Source organism: Diorhabda sublineata, chromosome X (assembly GCF_026230105.1).
Source record: "Diorhabda sublineata isolate icDioSubl1.1 chromosome X, icDioSubl1.1, whole genome shotgun sequence".
In the NCBI taxonomy this organism is placed as follows: Eukaryota; Metazoa; Arthropoda; class Insecta; order Coleoptera; family Chrysomelidae; genus Diorhabda; species Diorhabda sublineata.
This window is the reverse complement of record NC_079485.1, coordinates 30190506-30213265: the sequence shown is the minus strand read 5'-3', so window position 1 is coordinate 30213265 and position 22760 is coordinate 30190506. Positions and strand designations below refer to the sequence as shown.

General features: G+C 32.5%; 1 protein-coding gene across 5 annotated transcripts in view; it reads right to left on the bottom strand.

Moving 5' to 3' along the window:
- LOC130450759 (neuronal acetylcholine receptor subunit alpha-7) overlaps positions 1–22760 on the bottom strand; it is a 178581-nt gene that overhangs the window by 10212 nt on the left and 145609 nt on the right. For 2 of the 5 annotated variants that reach the window (XM_056789375.1, XM_056789373.1), the window contains exons 6-9: positions 22182–22257; positions 18499–18693; positions 12983–13069; positions 1268–1377 (exon numbers count right to left, since the gene is read on the bottom strand). In XM_056789375.1, coding sequence (XP_056645353.1) covers positions 1268–1377; positions 12983–13069; positions 18499–18693; positions 22182–22257 — 468 coding nt within the window. Of the gene's footprint in view, positions 1–1267; positions 1378–8915; positions 9003–12982; positions 13070–18193; positions 18281–18498; positions 18694–22181; positions 22258–22760 lie in introns of all 5 variants that reach the window. The other 3 variants (XM_056789377.1, XM_056789376.1, XM_056789374.1) reach the window with 3 other exon arrangements.

Genomic DNA, 22760 nt, shown 5'->3' with positions numbered 1-22760 from the left:
TACTTAGATGATTACCATTTTAATTCAGATGCCCAGATAAAGTGCGATAACCGTCTCTCAGAAAAAATCAAAATTATGAAAGGTGTAAGACAGGATTGCGTTCTTTCCCTGCTCCTGTTTAATATATATTGAGAGGCAATTTTCCAGGAGGTTCTGGAAGACATTGAAATTATAATCAAAATTAATGGGAAAATCTTAAACAATATTAGGTATGCAGATAACACTGTAATATTAGCCCACACCATTCAAGATATTCAACAGCTATTGAACAGAGTAAATACTATCAGTTAAAATTACGGACTTAAAATGAACTACAGTAAAACGAAATTCATGGTAATATCGATAACTAATCTTTTGAAAAGTGAATTTTCAGACGGATCCTGGACGGATCTGGTGACCAACGACGAGGTGCTGAGACAAATGAACAGAGAACGAGAACTATTACCCATTGTAAAGAAAAGGAAAGCTTCCTACTTTGGCCACATTTTTAGAAATCAAAGATATGCCTTGTTACAGCTGATCATGGAAGGGAAGATAGAAGGTAGGCGCGGCCTGGGTAGAAAAAGATTTTTATGGTTGAAAAACCTTCGAGATTGGTTCCATGTTCCACAACCTCCATTAGAATGAAGCAGGCACCGGAAGAAGAGGAAATCCATTTGAAAAAACAGTTCCAGATAGGGCTTGGAATAGTAAATTTATTGTTGTTTTTTTAATTCTTTGAAACGCGACGACTATTTAGAAAACAATATTTTTCATGTTCATGTAATATAATGTAAACACAATTTTCTTCCAGGATTTTTTGATGTTGATACTCACGTTTAAACTTTGCGTACCAGTAAAGGATAGTTCATTTTCCTGTAGAAAATCACCATAATACTTTCAAGCCAAGCCTTGCATCAGCTGTATTTTTTTTTGGTTCATACCAACGCTCAATCAACACAGAGAATTATTTTCCCCATTATGCCCAAAAACAATTTCAAAAATCAAAATATTGGAAGTATTGAGGTCAAAATTTGACAGTATTCGTTCGAATTATCGTACTTCGAGGAAAAATAGAAATAAGTTATTTGTGGTGACCTCTATACGTCTGAGTGGAAACTTATTGATCGACAGTATATTCCAAGCAACGCTAAAATAAATTCTATACTATTTTACATAAGGTGCAAGAAAAAATAAAGTGTACCACACATTTTAGACATATCGTAAAATATTTGGTTAATTTATGACGTTGTAATCTTCAGAACATGAAGAAAAAAATATTACGTACCCATTGAGGCATTCCATGTATGTCAGCAGTACGATGATGATAATTTAGCACCACAACTGTGAGAACCACAGAGGATGCGACCATAAACATGATACAGTTGAAATATGTTCCTGTAACATTATTTAAATTAAACTCTACAAAGTTTAATCGAGTAACAGAAAACACTACATCTAGAGAAACTACGAAAAACTACTAAAAATAAAGAAACGAAAAACTGTACAAAATTATTAAAATGAAAGTGGAATATGTCAAGCATAAAACACCCTTAATATCATGATTTCCTACAATATATACACCCAACTTTTTTCTAAATCAAAATATAAACAAATTATGTAGTACTTTTTTTCTACTCACACACACACGCAAGCTTTTTACATCAATATTAATAATTTTTACTATTTTTTCACGTACTACGATCGTACCCTCCTCAATGATATTCACTTGATCTAATTCACTGGCCGAGGTCGGTGGGACAATGCCGTTCATCAACAAAATAGGTATTTTTTAATTAACTTTATAATTTTTTTTAATTCCATCTTCATATGTTTGAAAAGAATAAATTATTAATAGTTTTTTCTACATATTACTAAGCTAAAGGTGTTGTACGTCGCATCCAATCAAATCGAATGTGATTTGATTATGTGTGGCAGTACATCCCACGGAGTCGTTCTATTCGACGACAGACCTGTAAGACACCGCCATAAAATTAAATTAAAAAGTATGTAATAATACACATAGACAATCGTCAACCGATGGCCTTGGGTTTCTAATTAACTTAATATATATATATATATATATATATATATATATATATATATATATATATATATATATAAGATTTTTTAAACGCTACGTGACTTTCCAAAACAATTTTGTATTTAGTAAAATTTTGATAGCTAAACCATGTTTTACTAAAGTCTGCTTCCCGAAAAAAAAAAAATGAATATTCTACATATAATCGGCTAAAAAGCAAAGAAGAATTGAAGAAAAACTCATTGAGAACAATAAGTTAATTGGACTTTCTGGAACTATTGCTGATAATCATAATGAACACACTGTTTACATTACCACTACATCAACAATTACATTGTATCACGCGTGCTTCAATAACCAACGTAAACTAAAACCTTTCCATAATTTTTACTAAATATATACTGAATTCTCCCTCCAATGAACTTGAAAAACAATTTCAACAAGAAAATCTCTTCGGCGAAACAGTTCATATTCATTCCTTAGCCACTCAACTATAGAGTAGACTGTAAGGAATAAGCTCTTTGTCTTTATTTAAACTGTTCTTAAGTTTAACTATCTCCATCTTCTCAAATACATCCATTAATGTATTATTGGATAAATTTTTTAACAATTTTACATTATTTGTATGAACTTTATTATTATTACTAGCAGCGTGCTTCGCAATAACAGATTTTTTGGTTCATATTTTAAATGAGCTGTGTGCTCTTTAGACCGGATATTAACGGATATATTAGTCTACCCGACATACATAATCCTTACGACTACTTTTTTAGATACCATTCTTTTCCAAATTTGATATTTTATTCTTAGATTAACCAACAATTATTTTGATGCACAGTTGGATTTGTAAAATAATTTTAAACCCATTCTGTTAAACATTCCTACCAATTCCTTTGTATAAATAACACAAAGAAACAGCTCTGACTAATTGGCTATCAGCGTTTATGACCAAACTATTCATGAGTCATTTTAATGCAAATGTAGAGTTCATCTTAAAACTCAATTCAAAATGTCTATTCATACACTATATCAGAATTTGATGTACTTAGAAAAAACCCCACTACGTGCAGGTACATTCCGGTTGATTCTTTCCATTACGTCCAACATAAGATAGCTAGTCTCCATTTGTTGGTATATTGGTTAATTCACTTTCCACAACATCGAAAGTTACAATAAGGGAATAAGGGAAGAATTTTTATTAAGGATGTCCACAATTTCCAGAATAAACAATTAAAAACAAGAAACATTTGCTCTGGTACATTTTAATTCTGTTTATACAAAGGGATCGGAAGGAATATTTAACAGAGTGAGTTTTAAATTGGTTTATAAATCCAACACTCCATTAAAGTCATTATTGGGTAATCCCAAGGATAAACTACCAGATTTGGATAAGAGTAGTGGATATGAAACTAGCTGTGATAATTGTGACGGGTAGTATATCGGACAGACTAAGAGATCCGTTAATTCCGGTTTAAAGAGCACATATCCCTTTTTAAAATATGGACGCACCGAAAAATCGGCGCTAACGTTACTAGTAATAATCATAAAATGAATATAAATGCATCGATGGATGCATTTGAAAGCATTGAGATAGGTAAATAGAGACGAAAGGCCTATATCTATAGTTTATTACTTAAGGAAAGAATGTGAAATTTACCATCGAAGAGGTTTTTACCGCAGGATTAATTTTTCGCGTGAAAAAGTTTATTTGGGGGAAAATTTAATATAAATAGTCCATTTTAATAGGTTTCAGTATACCTCCAGTATTTGAAGACGATGATTTGGTTATCGAAACGCGGCTAAGACAGTGTAATTGTGAGTGTTGTAAACCGTGTGTTCAGTATAGAAGAATCAGGGAGAATATTTGCATGTTTACTTATAGTTTATCAGATTTCTTTGCTCATAAAAATATTAGGATTGATTAAAGTCATATATATATATATATATATATATATATATATATATATATATATATATATATATATATATATATATATATATATATATATATATATATATATTTATATATAGCATGGAAAATGGAATTAATATTGCGAGAAAATACTTGAAGCTTCAATAATGAATGTTTAAAAAATACCTGTAGTTGAAACACAAAGGCATGACTAAAAAATCCATATAACTAATTATAGTAGAAAGCTACCAAATTAATCATAAAATTTCATTCAATTATTTAAGATCAATATACCAGTGCAGGACAAAAGATATCATATCGAAACTTTGTTTATTGATCTTCAGTTTTAAATGAATTAATTCTTGATTATTTATGAGTCTGAAGATTATTTTAATAAATAATTATAGAATGTGTTTGAGTATCTTCTGTAGTTATTTTATATCTTTTAAGTGTTCATACTGATGTGTTTCAAGTCGAAAAACATATCGACACTGTCGTTTTTTTAACCCACTCGTTGATTATTTTTAAGTTTAATTTCCGACATTAGTTTTTTAAAATTCGGGTTTCAGATGGGATGAAAGCTATAGAATAAGATTAAGGAAAAGGCAAAGCTTTCTCTAAATACATAAATTTATATAAAAATTTCTAAGTGCACATGATTTTTAAAAGTATTTTGTTTATATTTGAATTTGGTTCGTGATAGTGCAAGATTACCTGACGTGGTAGCCGAATCTGGAATCGTTGAGGAATTTGATTGCTCTTTGGACAACATATACACTTTAAGTTGATCTGATCCGTCATAGCTAAGTCAATCAAGTGTTTGGTTTCACTTTCGCACTTCGGCCCCACGACTGCCAATCTATGCACGACAAAACCATAAATTTATTACAAACATTTAGTTTGCACTTTCATTTAATTGATATTGTTAATTCAATGAAGAAAAATATCGGTTAAACCATACAGATGGCTCGGAAAAACGTGTTGACATACGATAGTAGATAAAATGAAATACGTTTATTTTAATACTATAACCAAATAGAATGTCACTTCAAATGTTTTTTGATACCCAAAAGAAAATCTTCGGATTGTTATATAAATAAATGCGGAGGAAAAGGTTTCTTCTAATAAAAAAAGAAAATGACAATAAACGTCTATTTATTATGTATTCATTCATATATATATTGATGAATTAATATCCTTTTAAAGTAAGACGAATGTAGAAAACTTTTTCATTCTCTATAATTCTACGGAACCCCTTTGTATATACTACGATCATAATATTGTTGTAAATTTTTGAAGATAATTGCGAAAAGTAAATTAAAATTTATATTTTAGAAAAGAGTTTTAAATTTCTGTTTTGATGAACAACTTTAAATTGTTTTTATAGTTTTGAAATCGAATATAGACTGGTTTTTACAAACTGTTGGTGTCTTGTTATTTCTTTTATTATCTAGGTACGATTCAAAAGTTTTATAAAAAGTGAATTTTAATACACAATACAAACCGAGTATTTTATTTTATCCACCACAGAAAATATAATCGACTGTTTTCCGGACATTCTGCATTTTAAAATTAATTATTTATGTGTGTTACACTAGTTTACAAAATTCAACTTTTTGTCTGTTGCTGCGAATTTTTTGGTTGATATTGTTCAATTAAAACTTGTTTTTTTCCCAAATCTACCCCAAAAATTTTCGAACATCTCGAGCTACTTTGTTTTTATCATTTAACCGTATATATTAATCGACAACAAGCGTATTTTACTGTGTTTTAGTTTTTGGGTTATCAATAGTTCAAAGAGACGTTGTTTAAATTGTTATACAATGCGGTCCATATGTAAGGAATACATTCAATTTTAGAGCTATTATTACAAAAAAACCTCGAACAGGTCAATTTTTATTCTTAAATTGACAATTTAGAGTATGAAAATATTATTCCCCTCTAGCACCCCCTAATTTTGAAGAAGAAAGAAGGTCGTGTTGCCCTCTGTTCAGCAATATAAAGTTTTTTTAATTTGATTCAATCATAACTGAGAAAATTAATTTTTTAGATATAAAATTTTGATAATGTCTATCACAAAACTTTACGTAGAATGAAGATAATAATAATGTCGCATAATATTTAGAATGTATTTTTCAATACCATTAAATTAAATGTTCAAAATGATCACTATTCACTTCTTCATAATAACCGAGGCGATTTTGGAATTCTCGTACAACATTTTTTTGTATGACCTCAGGGGTTATTTTGTTAATTTCTTCCGTTATCCTAACTTTTAAATCAGCAATTTGGTCTGATATATTAAAATATACTTTAGATTCTAAATAACCCCATAATAAGTAATCGAGAGGAGTCAAATCGCGTCAAATCGCCTTCCAATCCACCTATTGGGAATAACCTGATTAACATCAGGAAAAAGTCTTTGTAATGTAGGCACAAAATATCTAGATAAACCACACTATTAACTGTGCCCTCAAAAAAAAGGGCCAATAATTTTGTTGTTAATGTTACCGGCCTAAAAGCTCATTTTTTTTATGATATTGATTGTGAACCTTAACAATCTAATGAGGATTTTCTCTGCTCCATTATCTACAGTTCTGTTTGTTAAACATTTCGTTTTAATGAAACGTCGCTTCAACAGAAAAAAACTATTTTATTTATAAACTGCAAATCTGCGTTCATTCTGTCCATCATCAATTCACAGAATTCTTGCCTTCTTCTATCACGATCATCTTCATTTAACTCCTGAACCAACTGCAATTGTAAAATTGTTTTTTTTCTTTATGCAAAACTCTCAAAATCATTGTAGATTGTTTTATTGCCCAAACCAATCACAATCAAAAGGTTTATTCTTTGAGTCTCGAACAATTGAGCCATTTTTCTTAATGTTTAGTAGAACAGATACGAAAATACTTGATTATTTCTAACTTATAGACGATCCAGATTTGTACAGAAACTCGGATAACTTCGACCATCGAAGAAAGTTCGATGACCTGACTCTGTTTCATCGATACTATCAAGGCAGATTCTCTTTTGAGCTGCCCAATATAATTCCACCTAGAGCAGTATTTGCAAAACCTACTCGACAGGAAGACGTGGCTTATGAACTCCGAGTTCGCCTACAGATACCCAGAACGTCAATTTATTGGGTTTTCTTTCAGTACAAGCCTGTGCAATCAGCTACCAAGTCACATCTTTCCTGAAGACTATAACCACGGTCAGGCACCATCGATTTACTCGAGTGTAATATGGTTTAACCTCTAGTAATTGCTTTTTACAAAACAATGACCATGAATGGAAAATTTGTCTCGATTCAATAATGGGTATTCAATCTAGACGTTCTATGGCTGAGCTAGAATTGAAAGCTTCTATGATATAAAACTCCACTTTCTCCATCTGTCACCTTGACAAGTTTCCGGAAAGAGCATTAGAACAAAATTTTTCAGAACTCAATGATTAATTATTTTTGGTAAATACATGTTTTTTCTGTTTTATCCCTACATAGCTGAAACTCAGAAACTAGAGCTGATAAAAATCTTCTATTTTTGAATGATATATAGCTAAAATTTATTCGGCAACAGTTGTACTGTAAACTAGTGTCATTTATTTAAAAGCGAAGTTAATGTAATTGTTTTAAATATTTATATACATAATATACCTCTAAGTAGCACTACACTTTACGAGGAGGTAACGAGTCAAAAGAAAAATGAAATCAAAGAATTCGTTAAGACAAATAGTACAAACAATAAAGGAAATAAACATATCAACAACAAAACATACAGATTGATAATCCTAGTGGGACAGAGCCATTTGATACTTGGAGGTGAGAAAGTCTTTGGCAGTCAAGAGTGAATTGTATGCGCACAGCGTAGCGCAGCGCACCCTAGGTAGCGAGTCTGAGTAGTGAGCAGCTAGGAAAATTAAATTTGCAGATATATGCAGTTTGCATAGCCCATCCTGTAACCCTACTAAGTACTAAAAAGGGATAAGTAGAGGATATGGAAAGTGGCTGCTTATGGAGAAGTTAATGTATAAGAAAAGAATTATTTTATCTAAAGGATCAGGATAGAAGTGGGATTATTACAGTCATTTCATTTCGATTCCTTCGGTTTTTGAGTTTGAAATATTGTGAATATATAATATTTTAGAACAACTAGAAATAAAATGACTGATAAACTTTTAGAAGGATGATTTTATTATTTATTAATTGTTATACTTCATTAACTGATTAGTAGTTTAACAATCAAAATTAAAACGGTAATCGAATTTTAGCCTCGCCGACGGTCGCAGTAGCCAACCATTCACCCCAACACAGTAAAGAGAAGCCTAGCTGCAAGAGAATGCAGACTAGTTGTGTACTTGTACTGTAGCTGTAGCTGTGGCTGGGCGAAGTGCTGTTACAGTCGAGTGCATGCAAAGTGCGGCCCGGCCTCCAATCAAATACATTCAACTTCCAAATTTCATTTTTCATCGACTTTATCACATTTATACTAAACAATGATTGTGATTCAAGTTTTTTTATGGATCACGGTACGTTTTATTGGCACCAAACTAGAAAATTATGGTTGATGCAATAAATGAAGTTGAATGAATCAAAGAAAATTTTAAATTTATGAAATAAATTATAAAATGATGTAGATGATCAATGAATTTTGTTATTGGTTCCAATAAAACGATATTCTAGCGAAGAAAAGATATTGTTGCCTAGAAAACTGAAAAATAAACGGAATTGTTTTTAGAAAAGAATGACGAAAATTTCTCTTTAAAACAAAATTTGAATTCAGTTTTTTTTTTATTAATAAATTTTCGTTAGTTATAATCTATTATCGATAATGTTTCATCAGCGGGTTGTTTATTAGTTTTGATTAATTTTCAAAGTTTGTTTTATAGTCTATAGAGACAGGGCCGCCTTCAACCGGTGCCCGGAGTAGTGTGTTGTTTGCAAATAAAATAATATAATAATATTTGAACCGAGACTCTAACCTATCAGGGGCACAGCGTCGGACGTCTGAGTTATAACATGCGCCACCAGCAGAGAAAACACGGTCTGTGATAACAGGATAGTCACACCTGGAACAGACAGTGCGTCACGCGAGGCGTCTGACCTGTGACCTGTGCCGCGGATCAACAACAAACAGTAAAAAATTCCGTAAAAAACATTTACGCTACAACTTTTTCATTCCCAATAATATCTATATCTATAATCTACAGTTTGAATTGTTTTCATTTTGAAATGAAAAAGTCGGTTATACGGAAAAATTTTATACTGTAAAGACACATGTGGTAGTATCCAAGGTCACATCAGAATAGAAAATAATACTTGTAGAAATATAAATTATAAGACGGCCCTCCTTTCCAAGTATCCGGCTCCCTTCCCGTGAAACGTTCGATTCAAAGAGGAAATGTTTGCGGCACCCAAACCCTCTTATAAAACTCCATTTCCCAAAGGGTTCTTATATTAAATATATTTATTTCTCAACGGTCAAAGATTTCACGATGTTATCCCTTTCCTTATTTCGTATACTTTAAGTAGGTCAAGAAGTATTTGTGGCTATAGCATATACAACAGCACATTATAAAGTATTTACGAATATTCTGAGTTACGTAAAATTTCAAATTTGTGCATTGTATAAAAAATAAAAAATTATTTCTACTTATCTAAACTGTTTCGAAGGGGAATATATTCAACATTATATATGAAATAGCCACCCTATAGATATTGATATTAGTTAGGGGTAAAGATATCGAACGAAAAAATAATTTGTTATCTACGTTTCTACTAAAATTTCAATAGGACTATCAGAAACAACAAATACAAAAACACAATATTAAAATCAAAAGATTTTTTCACTGATACTTTGCCCCGAACAACCAGGCCGATGAAATTTTATTATAGAAAAATAATACAAAGTGATAATGAGAAAAAAATTGAATTAAACAAAAAAAAAAACAAACACAAACATGACATTCAATGACAAAACACGATACAATTTCAAACTACCATAACAGCACTTCCTGCCAATACCACCACAAATTTGCCCAAAAACATTTCTTCTTTGAACGCCACGTCGTCGTGAACAAAAATGAAGATTACAGGAAAAAGAGGGGAAACACAACGTACAAAAACAGGGTGCAATATATGTGCAATGTGCAATTTGTTGTATGTTATTTGTAATTAGAATCAATTTATTTTTTGAATAAGTTTCCATTGTTAGTATACATGTGAATATAAGTATTTTGGATAATTATGCTTTTTAATCAGCGTGGATAATATCGTTGTTGTATTTATATCCAATTTAAAAATCACAAAACATTCTTAAAGTGAACTGGTACGAGTAAAATGAACATTGATGACACTCAAGCACCGCATTTAACGGCAAAAAGCTTCGAAAATCATTTGAATTACATAGAATTGTTCAAAAATAAAAATTTGGTTTCCAGAATAAGTTACTATCAGTTGGAAGTACGAGGTACATCCACAGCGACAGTTCCGAGCAAGTGCAGCAGTTACTTTCACATGTTTACTATTAAGAAAAAAGCGCCGAGGATTACTGTTAGAAGATGTTTTTTTCGCGATAATACTTGACTACAGGAATTTGGCTGTAGCATACAGCTCGGATCTCGCTCCCAGCGACTTTCATCTCTTCTTATACCTAAAATCTATCTTTGGTGGTCAACACTCCAACGATGATGACGAACTGAAAGAAAATGTTACCACATGGTTGAAAACAGAGAGGACAATCTTCAATGATGAAAGGGAGAAGTTACCATTAGGAAATTGAAATAAAAAACAAAGTAGACCAGATGAAATCGTCAATGAGATGGTAAACTACGGAGAAAATGAGCTACTGAATAGACTACACTAGTTAATAGAGCTAGTTTGAAAGAGCAAACGGATGGAATAGTGGAGCCATATGGAAATCAAAAAATGAGCGCTAATTACATTTTTACTTCCATCATTAATACGAGATTAAAAAAGTATACGGAGACTCATATTGGAAAATGTCCGAGGATATATTGAAAAGTTCTTAGCCTACTGTAGAACCAAACAAAATTTCAATGTCAAAATATTTTATTACTCAACATATTCTCCTTTTAATTGGATACATTCATTACAGCGAACCTGCAACGTCTCTAGACCTTAAAAAAATGTTTCTTCTTGCTCTGCAAACCAGACCTCCACAGCTTTTATTACCTCCTCGTTGGAAGACACATTTTCGACCTTTTAAGTTTTTTTCAGTCGAGGAAAGAGATGACGGAGTCAAATCTGGTGAATAAGGGGGTGTTCTAGTAATCCAAACCATTAATCACGAATTTTTTGCATGGCAACATGAGATTTATGTGCAGGGGCGTTGTCCTGCAAAAACAAAAGAACTTTGGAAAGCTTGCCGCATCTTTTCTCTTTAATTTTTTCCCGTAGAGTGGTCAGTGATATCGAATATGTAGTAATCTCCAGTTATTGTTCTACCCTTATCCAACTAATAAATCATGATTACTCCATGAAAATCTCAAAAAACTGAAGCAAGAACTTATCCATTTTGACGACGAAACTTCTTAGGTCCAGAGTGTCGCCATTCCATCGATTGTTGCTTTGTTTCTGGCTCGTAGAAATGTACCCAAATCTTATCCATAGTAACAATTCGGTTTAAGGAGTCTACATCGTTTTCAAATCGAGCACAGATCGAACGCGATGCTTCTACCCTTGCGCGCTTTTGGTCAACATTCAAATATTTGGGGATCCATTTTGCAGCAATTTTTCTCATATCTAAATCGACGTGAACTATATGATGTATCCGTTTTAGCACAATTCGACGGTCTGATAAAATCATGTCATGAACTGCATCGATATTTTCGGGGACTGACACAGAAACTGGCCTTCCCGATTGGTCATCATCTTCAATGGAAAATTTACGTCTTTTGAAGCTGGCAGTCCAATTTTTCATAGGACATTTATCGCCAAGGGTATTAAGTATATTTTCGTAAATCTGCTTACCTCTTAACCCTTTTAAATACAGGTACTTGATGATGGCTCGATACTCCTATTGGACATCTTTTTTCTTTCAATTTATTGAGTGATTCTGGTTTACTTTTTTGACGTGTGAAGGGTGAAAAGCCTAAAAGAAAATTCTTGAATAAAGAAGAGGAAGATAGTGACAATTAACAACCTTAATGAACGAAGAGAGGAAATTACTCAAAGGATCCAAGCAAGCTACATAGCATACTATAAATTCTGATGCTATGCTCAAAAATTAGAAGTAGTAAAATGAAAATCTACAGAACCACGTGGGGCAAGTTCGGTGACCGACAGTACAGTTGTTGAATGATGAAACTAGAGAAATATTAAAATGAAAAGTCCGCATTTATAAAATCGATTGCTAGAATATAAAAAAATGAATGGAAAATAAGTGAAATTGAAAAAAATAGCCGAATGAAAGCCCTTAGGAAACCGTCCCAGGGGAAGTCCGAAAAGCCAATGGAAAAGTCAAGTAACAGTCCGTGGATAGTGGAATACATAATAGCCAGGATACAAAAATAACGGAAAAAGCCAAAAATTTAGTTGAAAAAAAATGGTTAAAACGTGGATTGATTCACTACAAGAAATGACTCAAAAAGCCTTTGATAGAGCAGTTAATATTCCTACTAGAATTTACAACGGATAATATATTTGTAAAAAATTGACTTAAATGTTATAGAAATATTTTTTTTGTACATGTACCCATATGTTGTGAATATACTTCGTATATTTCATTAAATAAAAACAGTGAACTAGATTCCACACTCAGTTTTAATCACCAATCTTCCAAACCGATATTATACAGGCTTGATAGAAAGCAAACTATAAAATATAATTAATGTTTAAGAAGTGTAAGATTGTGGTGTTTCTCTCTTTCTCTTTATGATCTCCATAAAAAATATCTAAGGTGCCAATGAAGCTGAACCGCGCGCGGGACACAACAATCACATATACACAACGATACATAAGTCACCAGGCAGCATTGAGGATGTATAATAGCCAGCACAGGCAGGTCAGACAAAATAACGATTGGTACCTAACAAGGGAATGGCATCAGATACTTGGGGCAAGGTTTCAGCCACGAGGTTCAGGAACACAGTCAACGATAGTAAGATGGTCACTCCTGCAACAGAACATTAGCTTCATTACGAATTTACGACCATTACTTTTTTTATTGTAGATACACCCTGTGTATAATCTATTTGCGATGTGTTTTTCTGGAATGTAGTCTTCGGTGTTTAAAATTTGTTGTAATAGTCGAGACATTTTAGCATGAAAAGGTGTCAACTTCAGAATGCGAAATGATAAGCTGATCTTTGGTATACACAGTCATGTCAAATGTTTAGCAAAATTTGGTGTCAAAGATTATCTTCCATTGTTCCACTTATCACAAACATGGTAGAACATAAAATTTGCAGTTGAATTACTAGGAAAAAGTGAGGTAAGCTTGACCATTACACCTAAAAAAGATTCAGTAATTCATCAGGAGCTAGTATCAGTAGTTCCAAATTTTATCTTAGGATATTCAACCATAATCTTTTGGCTCTAAGTCATGCCCTAACCATTTTCCATTTTGTTACGGATATGACTGGAAGATTACGACAGGCAGCACGAAGTATTTCAATAACATGAATTGAAACTGTTGTTCTATCCATTTGTAAGCGAATTATTTCATGCATAGAAAATGATGGACGACATTTTGAACACCTAAGGCTCCACCAATTACATAGTTAGTTATCTAAGCTGTTAATTGTCAAATTCGTTACATGGTTTATTTAATGATTTGTTGTCAGAAATAGAAATATTAGCTTTATATTTAAATAAGGCCAGTAGTAACAGTTTGAATTACTGCAGCTAGGCCAATATAAAATCTTTCCATCCAGAATAAATTTTTAATTTCCGTTTGGGCGAATCACCCTAATAGATATAAAAAACTCGTCGTTTACACATTTCTTAAGATATTTCGGGACATAAAAAAGATTTGTTTTTAAAAATCGGCTAAACAGAACTGGACTCACAAGAATTTTTTCATAACTAGGTTCCCATTTTCCCCCACCTCTTTGAACAAAAAGGATAAAATCAAATTTAAAAACATGAATTGAAAAAAATCGTTTTCATTGTCACTACTGAATCAAAATATACTCGTGGTCAAAAATAACGTACCACCTTGATTTCTGAAAATATTTTTTTGTTTAATAAATTTAAATTAATATTGCTATTGCTTAACTTCTTTTCAATAATTTTGGCGCAATAATAAGAAATGTTTAGTAATTTTGAGTGATTATTAATGAGTAAAAAAATAAAAATAAAAACCAAATTTTCTTAAAGATAAAACTTGCAGTCTAAACAATAATGTTCCTTTTTTTAAAACGCCAGTAGCGTGTATTTCCGCCTATGGATGTAATTCTCCTGGGCATGTTTTCAATTAGGTGCTGTATCACTTCTTGAGGTATGTTCTCTCATTCCTTTAATGCTGCTTGCTCAAGCTCATTTAAATTTTGAGGAGATGGATTTCGACAACGAATGCGGCGTTTCAAAATGTCCCAGACTTGCTCGATAGGATTCATATTTGGACTTCTTGGTGGCCAGTCCAGGGCATGAATTCCTACTTCGTTTAGGTAATTCAGAACATCTACCCCAACGTGTGGTCCAGCATTATCATGCATTAAACGAAAATCATCGCCAATAAATGGACCAAACGGAACGGCGTGATTTTCAAGAATGTCAGCTATGTATCTTGCTGCGTTAATAGGAAGAGACACTCCTTGGAACGGCTCCTTGGAAATGATACAAGACTGCGCAAATCTTTCTCCTCACCGTCTTCAAATTTGATTACGTCCATCTCTTAGACTGATTCTTGACTCATCGGTAAATAAAACTTGGCACCAATTTTCTAAATTTCAATCTAAATGGTGCCTTGCAAATCTTAGTCTAGTAACACGATGCTATCTGGTTATCAAAAGTGCCTGGAGATCTCTTCTGCTGTATAGAAGGTTTCGGACTTCTCGTAAAAGGCTGTTGAGCTCGATACTTGTCATTGACCGATTTCTTAATGAATTTAATTGCAAAAAACGGTCATCTCAAGGAATTAAAACCTTGTCCAGGTCTCACGAAATCTTTGCATCAATCTGCCAATGGTTGTGTGGTGTACGCCAAACAGATTTGCCACTTCACGAAAATTTTGTCCCTGTCCAACTAACTCGGCTATTCTTTCAGCTTCGCGTTCATTTGACTGCAACATTTTTTGTTGTTTGTTTGTGTAGTTTCGACTTTAACACACCTTGATTGATTTAAATTACTGCTGTTCACAAGTTGGTACAACAATAGAATGAAAGAAACATTAAAATATGCATAAAATTAGAATTTTAAAAAACCACAAAAACAGTTATTTGCTACATTTTATCGCTAACATTTAAGATACTTTAACTTTTAGTTGCTATCAGTATCGGAATCTTGATTGTTGTGCGAAATTATCAATTGTTCAATTATTTCTATTATTTGCTCAGTTTCCCAGAAGGAAAAGGAATTTTCTATATTCACCACATGTTTTCCATATTTTGGCCAGTTTTTTGGTGTCATCGATGCAATGTCTTGTTAGGTCAACTCTGAAATGTTTCAATTGTGACCAAACCAGTTCAACTGGTCTGAAGCCACTCATGATTTTTATGATCATTGGGAGGCTTACGAATTTGGATTATTCCAATGTATAAATAACTTAACTAATCAATTCACGAACTCAAAGTTCCTTTTATTGTTATGTTATTGGGTACCTAGAGATCTTTGAATTTCGTTAAGTGGGTTTTTCAATGTTTATCTTTTTATAATTCATAAAGGAGTGACTTGATTCCACTGGGCATGTATGAGATGTAGCAAAAATTAGCTTATCTTTTCGCATTTTGAGGTAAATCGATAAAATGACTGGACTATAAAAAGTGTTACCGCTCCAGATTTAAATTCATTTCAGAGAACCTGTTTTATAAATTCAAATAAGGAGAGTAATCAAACTCTGCTTCATTCTACGTGGATAAAGTTAAAATTTCTACCACTGAAACTTAATTCCGGCAATATCTCAAGAGTTTCCACTGCCACAATTAATTACTTTTCAATTTTAAAACTAACTTAATAGTTTTGCAGTAAATACTATCGTTGATTTGAAAAATAAATTATTCCATTATTTCCGATACTAAATGATTCACTACAATGTCGCCCGTAGCATTTGAGCAAAAATAGAGAACAGATTCTCTGATTCCAAATAAAGTGATTAATTAAACATGCTTAGATACAATGATACTAGTACGGGTTGTTTAAGTTTAAAACTGAAAAAAAATATTTACGGCCGAAATATTTTCTTGAGGAACTATCTTCTGAAAAAACTTCGGTAAGCCGCTCCCCTAGGATTGTATCCCGGCCGGACCTCTTCTAGATCTGATTTTCTCCTCCATTACTAGTTTTAATAACGATGTATATGAGTGCACAATAGCTTTCCTATCCTGCTAAGTATCTACATTAATTCTATTTTGATTCAATGAAAATATTGATCGAATTTCTTCTCTTATGGCTTCTTATTATATTTATAGCCATAGAAGTCTCTATTTATCACTTACCTTTATGAAGAATCTGATTACGGGTCTAGTGATTAATTGATGTCGTTTCACAATAGATTTTAAAATTAATTTGATTAAATAAAGCAAAAGGAAATACTAAGTTTTATGCTTGAAAACTAAAAGATGCGATGTTATGGTTTGAAACTGATTTTATTTATTTCTTATACTTTTTTCGAAATGCAATGCATTTGTGAGTCTGTCGATATATGAGGATGGTCCCAGAAGTCCCTAGTCTGATCTAGAAATGGCGGTAGCTGCTTTAAAAATACTACTGTATTAGAAAGTATTCAATATATACAGCATATGTCCCCAACCAATATGAAAGCTGAACTAGATTCTACTCTGGATAAAACTGCTTTTTCGTTATCAACAGTAAAATATTGGGTAGCAGATTTTAAACTAAGCCGTTGTTTCGTGGGAAGTAGAACCATTAGATGAACCAAGTGCAGAACGTCTTGTGACTGTGATTACTACAGAAAACAACACAACTTTGAACACTAAGAATATAGAATGAGTTGACTAATCCCCATGAAGACTTTCGTATGTTCATAAAAAAGTAGTACGACTTTGAGCAAACTAAACAAAATGGTATTTCAATTTAATAATGCCTAACCTTCAAATAATATATTAATTAATATATTTTTCCATTTCATCTTTCTTCTTCTTATTGAAATTTTTCAAAGGACAAAAAAATTGATGATGATGAAGTAATATCTGAGAAATATACAGTTGTGGAAGAAATTTCAAGTGTTTCCTTCTTGATTAGGTCTAAACTTTAAATGCAACGTTTTACTTGATTGATGAAGAAGACTTTGACCAAGCAAACATCACTTTTTTCGCGTCCAAGAAGGCTTTGGGATGGATTGTGACGTTGTCCTATTGTGGACGTCTTTTTGAGTATACTATAATACTACTATATATTTTAGTTCTTTAATTATTGTTCCCAAGAAGACTTGCTGGCAATGAACGGGCAAAAATCCACTAATATGGTCATCCATGTTAGAAAGAAGAAGAATCGTGGTTGCTTAAGATGATTCATTTGAAACTTATTCACCAAATATTTATTGCGATTTTTTTGAAGCCGCTCCTAGTTCATATTGAGTTATGTGGTGGTTTCTAATCAATTTAAGCGAATACTAGAAAACGACATCAATTATTACTAGACTTTTCAGTTTATTTCCTTGTTGTTCTTGATCGCTGTTATCTAAATTCTATAGAAAGGGAACAATTAAAGCAATTTATGAAGGGACTGATTTTAGTGCATGCTGAAAATAACCACTGTAATGGTACACACATATTATATACAGTATGATTACATAATACTCACACAACATGGAATTTTATTGATATTGTTGTTTAATGTGTGATTAATTTGTAATTAGTTTAATATACCATGTTTTGTGAATACTATGGCGCTCATGGAACTGTCATTATATCATCATAGACATATAATATTACTTTATTTAATAGTAGTAATTGATATTTTGTAAATTATGAGCCTAATGATATATAAGAACAGGTTCTGCAGCGCTCGATGGACACTAAAGGGGCATTTCGGTAACGCCCTCCAAGTATCAACGGACAGTCCGTTTACAGGGACACGGGGCGTAAAACACACGATGCTCCCAGTAGGCCAAGCATACCTATTAACGGAACAGCATCAGATGTGGTTGGTATCTTTTCAGCTACTAGGTTCAGAAATACTGTCAATGAAAGAAGTATGGTGACACCTGAAATGAAGATTTTGAATTTTGAAAGTGTTTTTTGTTTGTCGGGTGGTCCAAACGGGATTGCGTTATTGTGAGTGTCTTAAAATACATGTTTCGGTGTATGTAGTAAATTGATTTTCATTAATAAGACCAAATTATTATTGACACTGAGCAATGTGTCACCTACAAATAAGGAATAAAGCAAACACACAGTGCAACATACAGCATGGGCAATGTACCTAAGGTTAGTTTTTCTCCGGAATCTGGTGGAAGCGTGAAACCCAAGAGAGCCATGGATGAAATCAGCACACAAGGTACTATTAAGTTGAAGAAGTAGTACAGAGTCCGACGTCGTATTTGGATTGTGAAGGTCACGTCAACGTAGGGTTCCGGGCAGCACTGATATACTATTGTGTTCTTTTTCCCTGGCATACCTGCAAAACAGAACTGGATCATTCATTTGTATGCACAAGCATTATATATACTTGGATGTATTGATATCTAGTTAGCCTAGACCCGTTTCATTCATAAACAAATTATTGCGTTACCATAGCAACGAACAATAACTTATTAAAAGTGTCAGTGTAAAGTGTAAAGGGTTAAGAGGTAAGCAGATTTACGAAGATATGCTCAATACCCTTGGTGATCAAATTTTCCATTGAAGATGATGACCGATCGGGAAGGCCACTTTCTGTGTCAGTCCCCGAAAATATCGATGCAGTTCATGACATGATTTTATCAGACCGTCGAATTGTGCTAAAACGGATCTGATCTGAAGCAGTAAATATTTCATACAAACGCATACATCATATAGTTCACGTCGATTTGGATATGAGAAAAATTGCTGCAAAATGGATCCCCAAATGTTTGAATGTTGACCAAAAGCGTGCAAGGGTGGAAGCATAGCGTTTGATCTGTGCTCGATTTGATGACGATGTAGACTTCTTAAGCCGAATTGTTACTATGGATGAGACTTAAGTACATTTGTACGATCTAGAAACAAAGCAACAATCGATGGAATGGCGACACTCTGGTTCTCCAATATCTAAGAAGTTTCGTGTCAAAAATTTGCTGGAAAAGTTGTTTCTTCAGTTTTTTGGAATTGTCAGGGAGTAATCATGATTGATTTTTTGGATAAGGGTAAAACAATAACTGCAGATTACTATTCGATATCACTAACCACTCTACGGGAAAAAATTCTCATGTTGACAGGCAAAAAACTTAAAAGGTCGAAAATGTGTCTTCCAACGAGGAGGTAATAAAAGCTGTGGATGTCTGGTTTGCAGAGCAAGAAGAAACATTTTTTTGAAAGGTCTAGAGACGTATTCAATTAAGAGGAGAGTATGTTGAGTATTTTGACATTGAAATTTTGTTTGTTTCTATAGTAGGCTAAGAATTTTTTAATATATCCTCGTATGAATGAACATTATCAACACAAAATATTAATGAGTTATTAAAAACATGTTTTAAAGCTCATTTATTGGAACAACCATGCAGAAAGTAAGTCTTATGCAAATATGAATAGTTTAGAAACGGAATTTCCAAATAATTTTTCTCCTTTTTCAAAATGAAATGATACTTCACACCCTAATAGCCAAATTGAAAAAAATATCCTACCCTTGCTCCTATTTATACAATTGGTTGTATGTAAACTCAATGTGATTAATAATTATAAATACAAATTACGTGAAAGTATCTAATTAATTTTTGACACAAGAACTAAAATAACAAAGTAAAGTTATGGATAAACCTGGTGAAGTTCTACAAATTTCATATTTCAGTCTTAAATCTCCACGTTCGTTGATTTTCGAATGGTTTGTTTTTGTTTTATAAAAATGATTACTAGATATGACGATAGAAAAGTGTATTTTTCAAAATACTATATTTTAAGGGGTGGGGGGCAACTTTGAATACTGAGAATATAGAATGAGTTGACTAATCCCCATGAAGACTTTCGTATGTTAGGTTAGGTCAGGTCAGGTTAGGTTAGATTCGGTTAGGTTAGGTTAAGTTAGGTTAGGTTAGGAGACTATGACTAGTAATATAATAATAAACATTTCCAGCTAAATATAGGGATTGAATATACCGTTTTATACCTGCAAATGTGCGTTCGATGCACCCTCCTATATAATCTGTGCGCTCGACTCACGTGCGCTATATGCAACCAGAACTTCTGACAGATAAAACTCAGATAAACATTTTTTGAAGCTTTTTATTTATGTTGATAATGACCAACTCTTCTTGTATTATCACATAGGCTTCTTCCAAGGCTGTGCGTAATATGGATTTAGTACTTAGTAAATAATATATGAATTGAAAAGATTCTCGAATCCGTCAGTAAATACAATGCGTGAGTTACTGATAAAATAACATTGTCTCAAACTTTTGCTGCGAAGGAATAAATATTTGTTTTACAATTGTTCATATTTCCTCTCAAATTTGGGTTTGTTTATAGAATTTTAATACGCAGATGTAACCAAGTAAAAACTTTCCTTGGAAAGCTATGTAATTAAGAAAGTGAATCACGCACTGAATAACAAGTACCTCAAGCAGCGTCCTTGAAAACCCTGATAAGGTATCGAGTGCACTAGAAATAATTTTCTTCCATGGAATAGAATCGCTCCACCACTTTTCTTTTTATCGATTAAATTAACTATGTTCCTAACAAAAATGTTCTGACTGTCGTGTCGTTAGATCGTTGCGTTGTAGTCAAATGGTCAAAGGTTCGAGTCTTACTAGGAAATTACCAATGTTTTCATTATACAGAGGGTGGCTCATTATTAGTGTCGGTTTCAATATGTGGAAATTCCTATGCATCAATTCAAGCAAGCAAGCAAGCAAGACTCTAATTCTATGAGGCGAACAGTATTGATTAACTTTCTCTATATTCATTATATCTTTGTTATTGACGACGTAGTACGTTTCTACAATATATAGTATGGAAGGCGATAAATATGAAATTCTTTTATTGTTAAAATAGTATTTGAAACAAAAGAAACGGATGCAACAACGGAAATATGTGAAGTTAATGAGCGAACGGCATAGCGTTGGTTCACTGATATGTAATCAGCTCATTTCTCTATCGAAATATAATCGTTTTATTAGACGCATTGTTACTTGCGATGGTTAGACAAAGGATAATATTAGAACCAGTCGCAAAGTGGAAAGACTTGTTTTCTGGTAGAATTAGGAAGGTTTACTGTACTTAGAAATGTATGTATGAGGTTTAATATCCAAGAAACTTACGCGGAATAAGATCGAAGAACTTCGTGGTACTGAGCCCCACCACGTCCACCATTTAGTCCAGACCTTGCACCGTCTGAATACTATTTATTCAAATTCATGGCGAAATACTTGCAAGGGGGTAATTTTGAAACTAAAGTGTGACAATTTTTGGGATATCTAAGCTCAAAGATTGTTTTAACAAAGTCAAAAAAAGATTGTTGAAAATGATTATGAATGTATGATTATTTGATGACATGATTCATAACACATCTTCTTTAAAATATTAGGAGCTTGATTGGACTTGATTTTGATCATGATTTCGTCCGTAATAATTATATCCGATAACAAGCAAGTGAAAACGTTATCGGTTTTCAAAAGGACAATGATACTTCCTAAGAAAATAGTAGTCAATTTTGTAACAAGTTGGTATACGTGGCATTATAAGTTATAAATAAGAAATGCGTTAATCAATGAGCTCGATTTTTATACCTCATCAACTTCCTAAATCAGTTTTCGTTATTGTTGACCGATTTTGACCCCAAAGAATTGGTATTGCTCAGGGAATCCCTTGATGGGATGAAAATGTTGATCAAGTTTACAAGAAAGTGTACTACACGTAGATTGTTCAGGAATTTAATATCAAAATCTTAGCGGGGTTAAAATAAGTTCAATAAATTATTAATATAATATGACTTACCGATTAAATACCATTCTCCGTTTGTGATGAAATCAGAAAGGTCTCCCCCATCTTCAGAATTAAGAACCAGATCGAGCTACAGAAAAATTTAACATATAACATTGATAAAACTCAATTTTATTAAAACTATTATCGATAAAATTTGAGGATACTGAAAATTAAGAACATGCAAGCAATCACATACAACTACAGTTTTTTCAGTAGAAAATTCCCCCAGTCACTTATCCCGTTTCATCTTAAAAAAAAATACTTTTTATAACAACACGTTATTAAATATAACATCCACTATCGCTCAATCTACTTAGTGTTTATGAAAAAAGTAATGTGTTGACAACAACAAGATTTTAAATAATAAAAAGCGAAATATAGGATAAAATCATTATTATAAGAATTTAAAGAATCATGCTAAGATACTTGAAAATAGGAAAAAATATAGTGGCAACTATTTTATATTACAGCAAATATATATAATACATACAATTATCTGAAAAAGTCAGTCAGATTTACCTTCAAAATGCAAGGATATGAATAGATTTTGATATTTATGTTTAAAATGAATATTTAAAAGAATTAAAACAG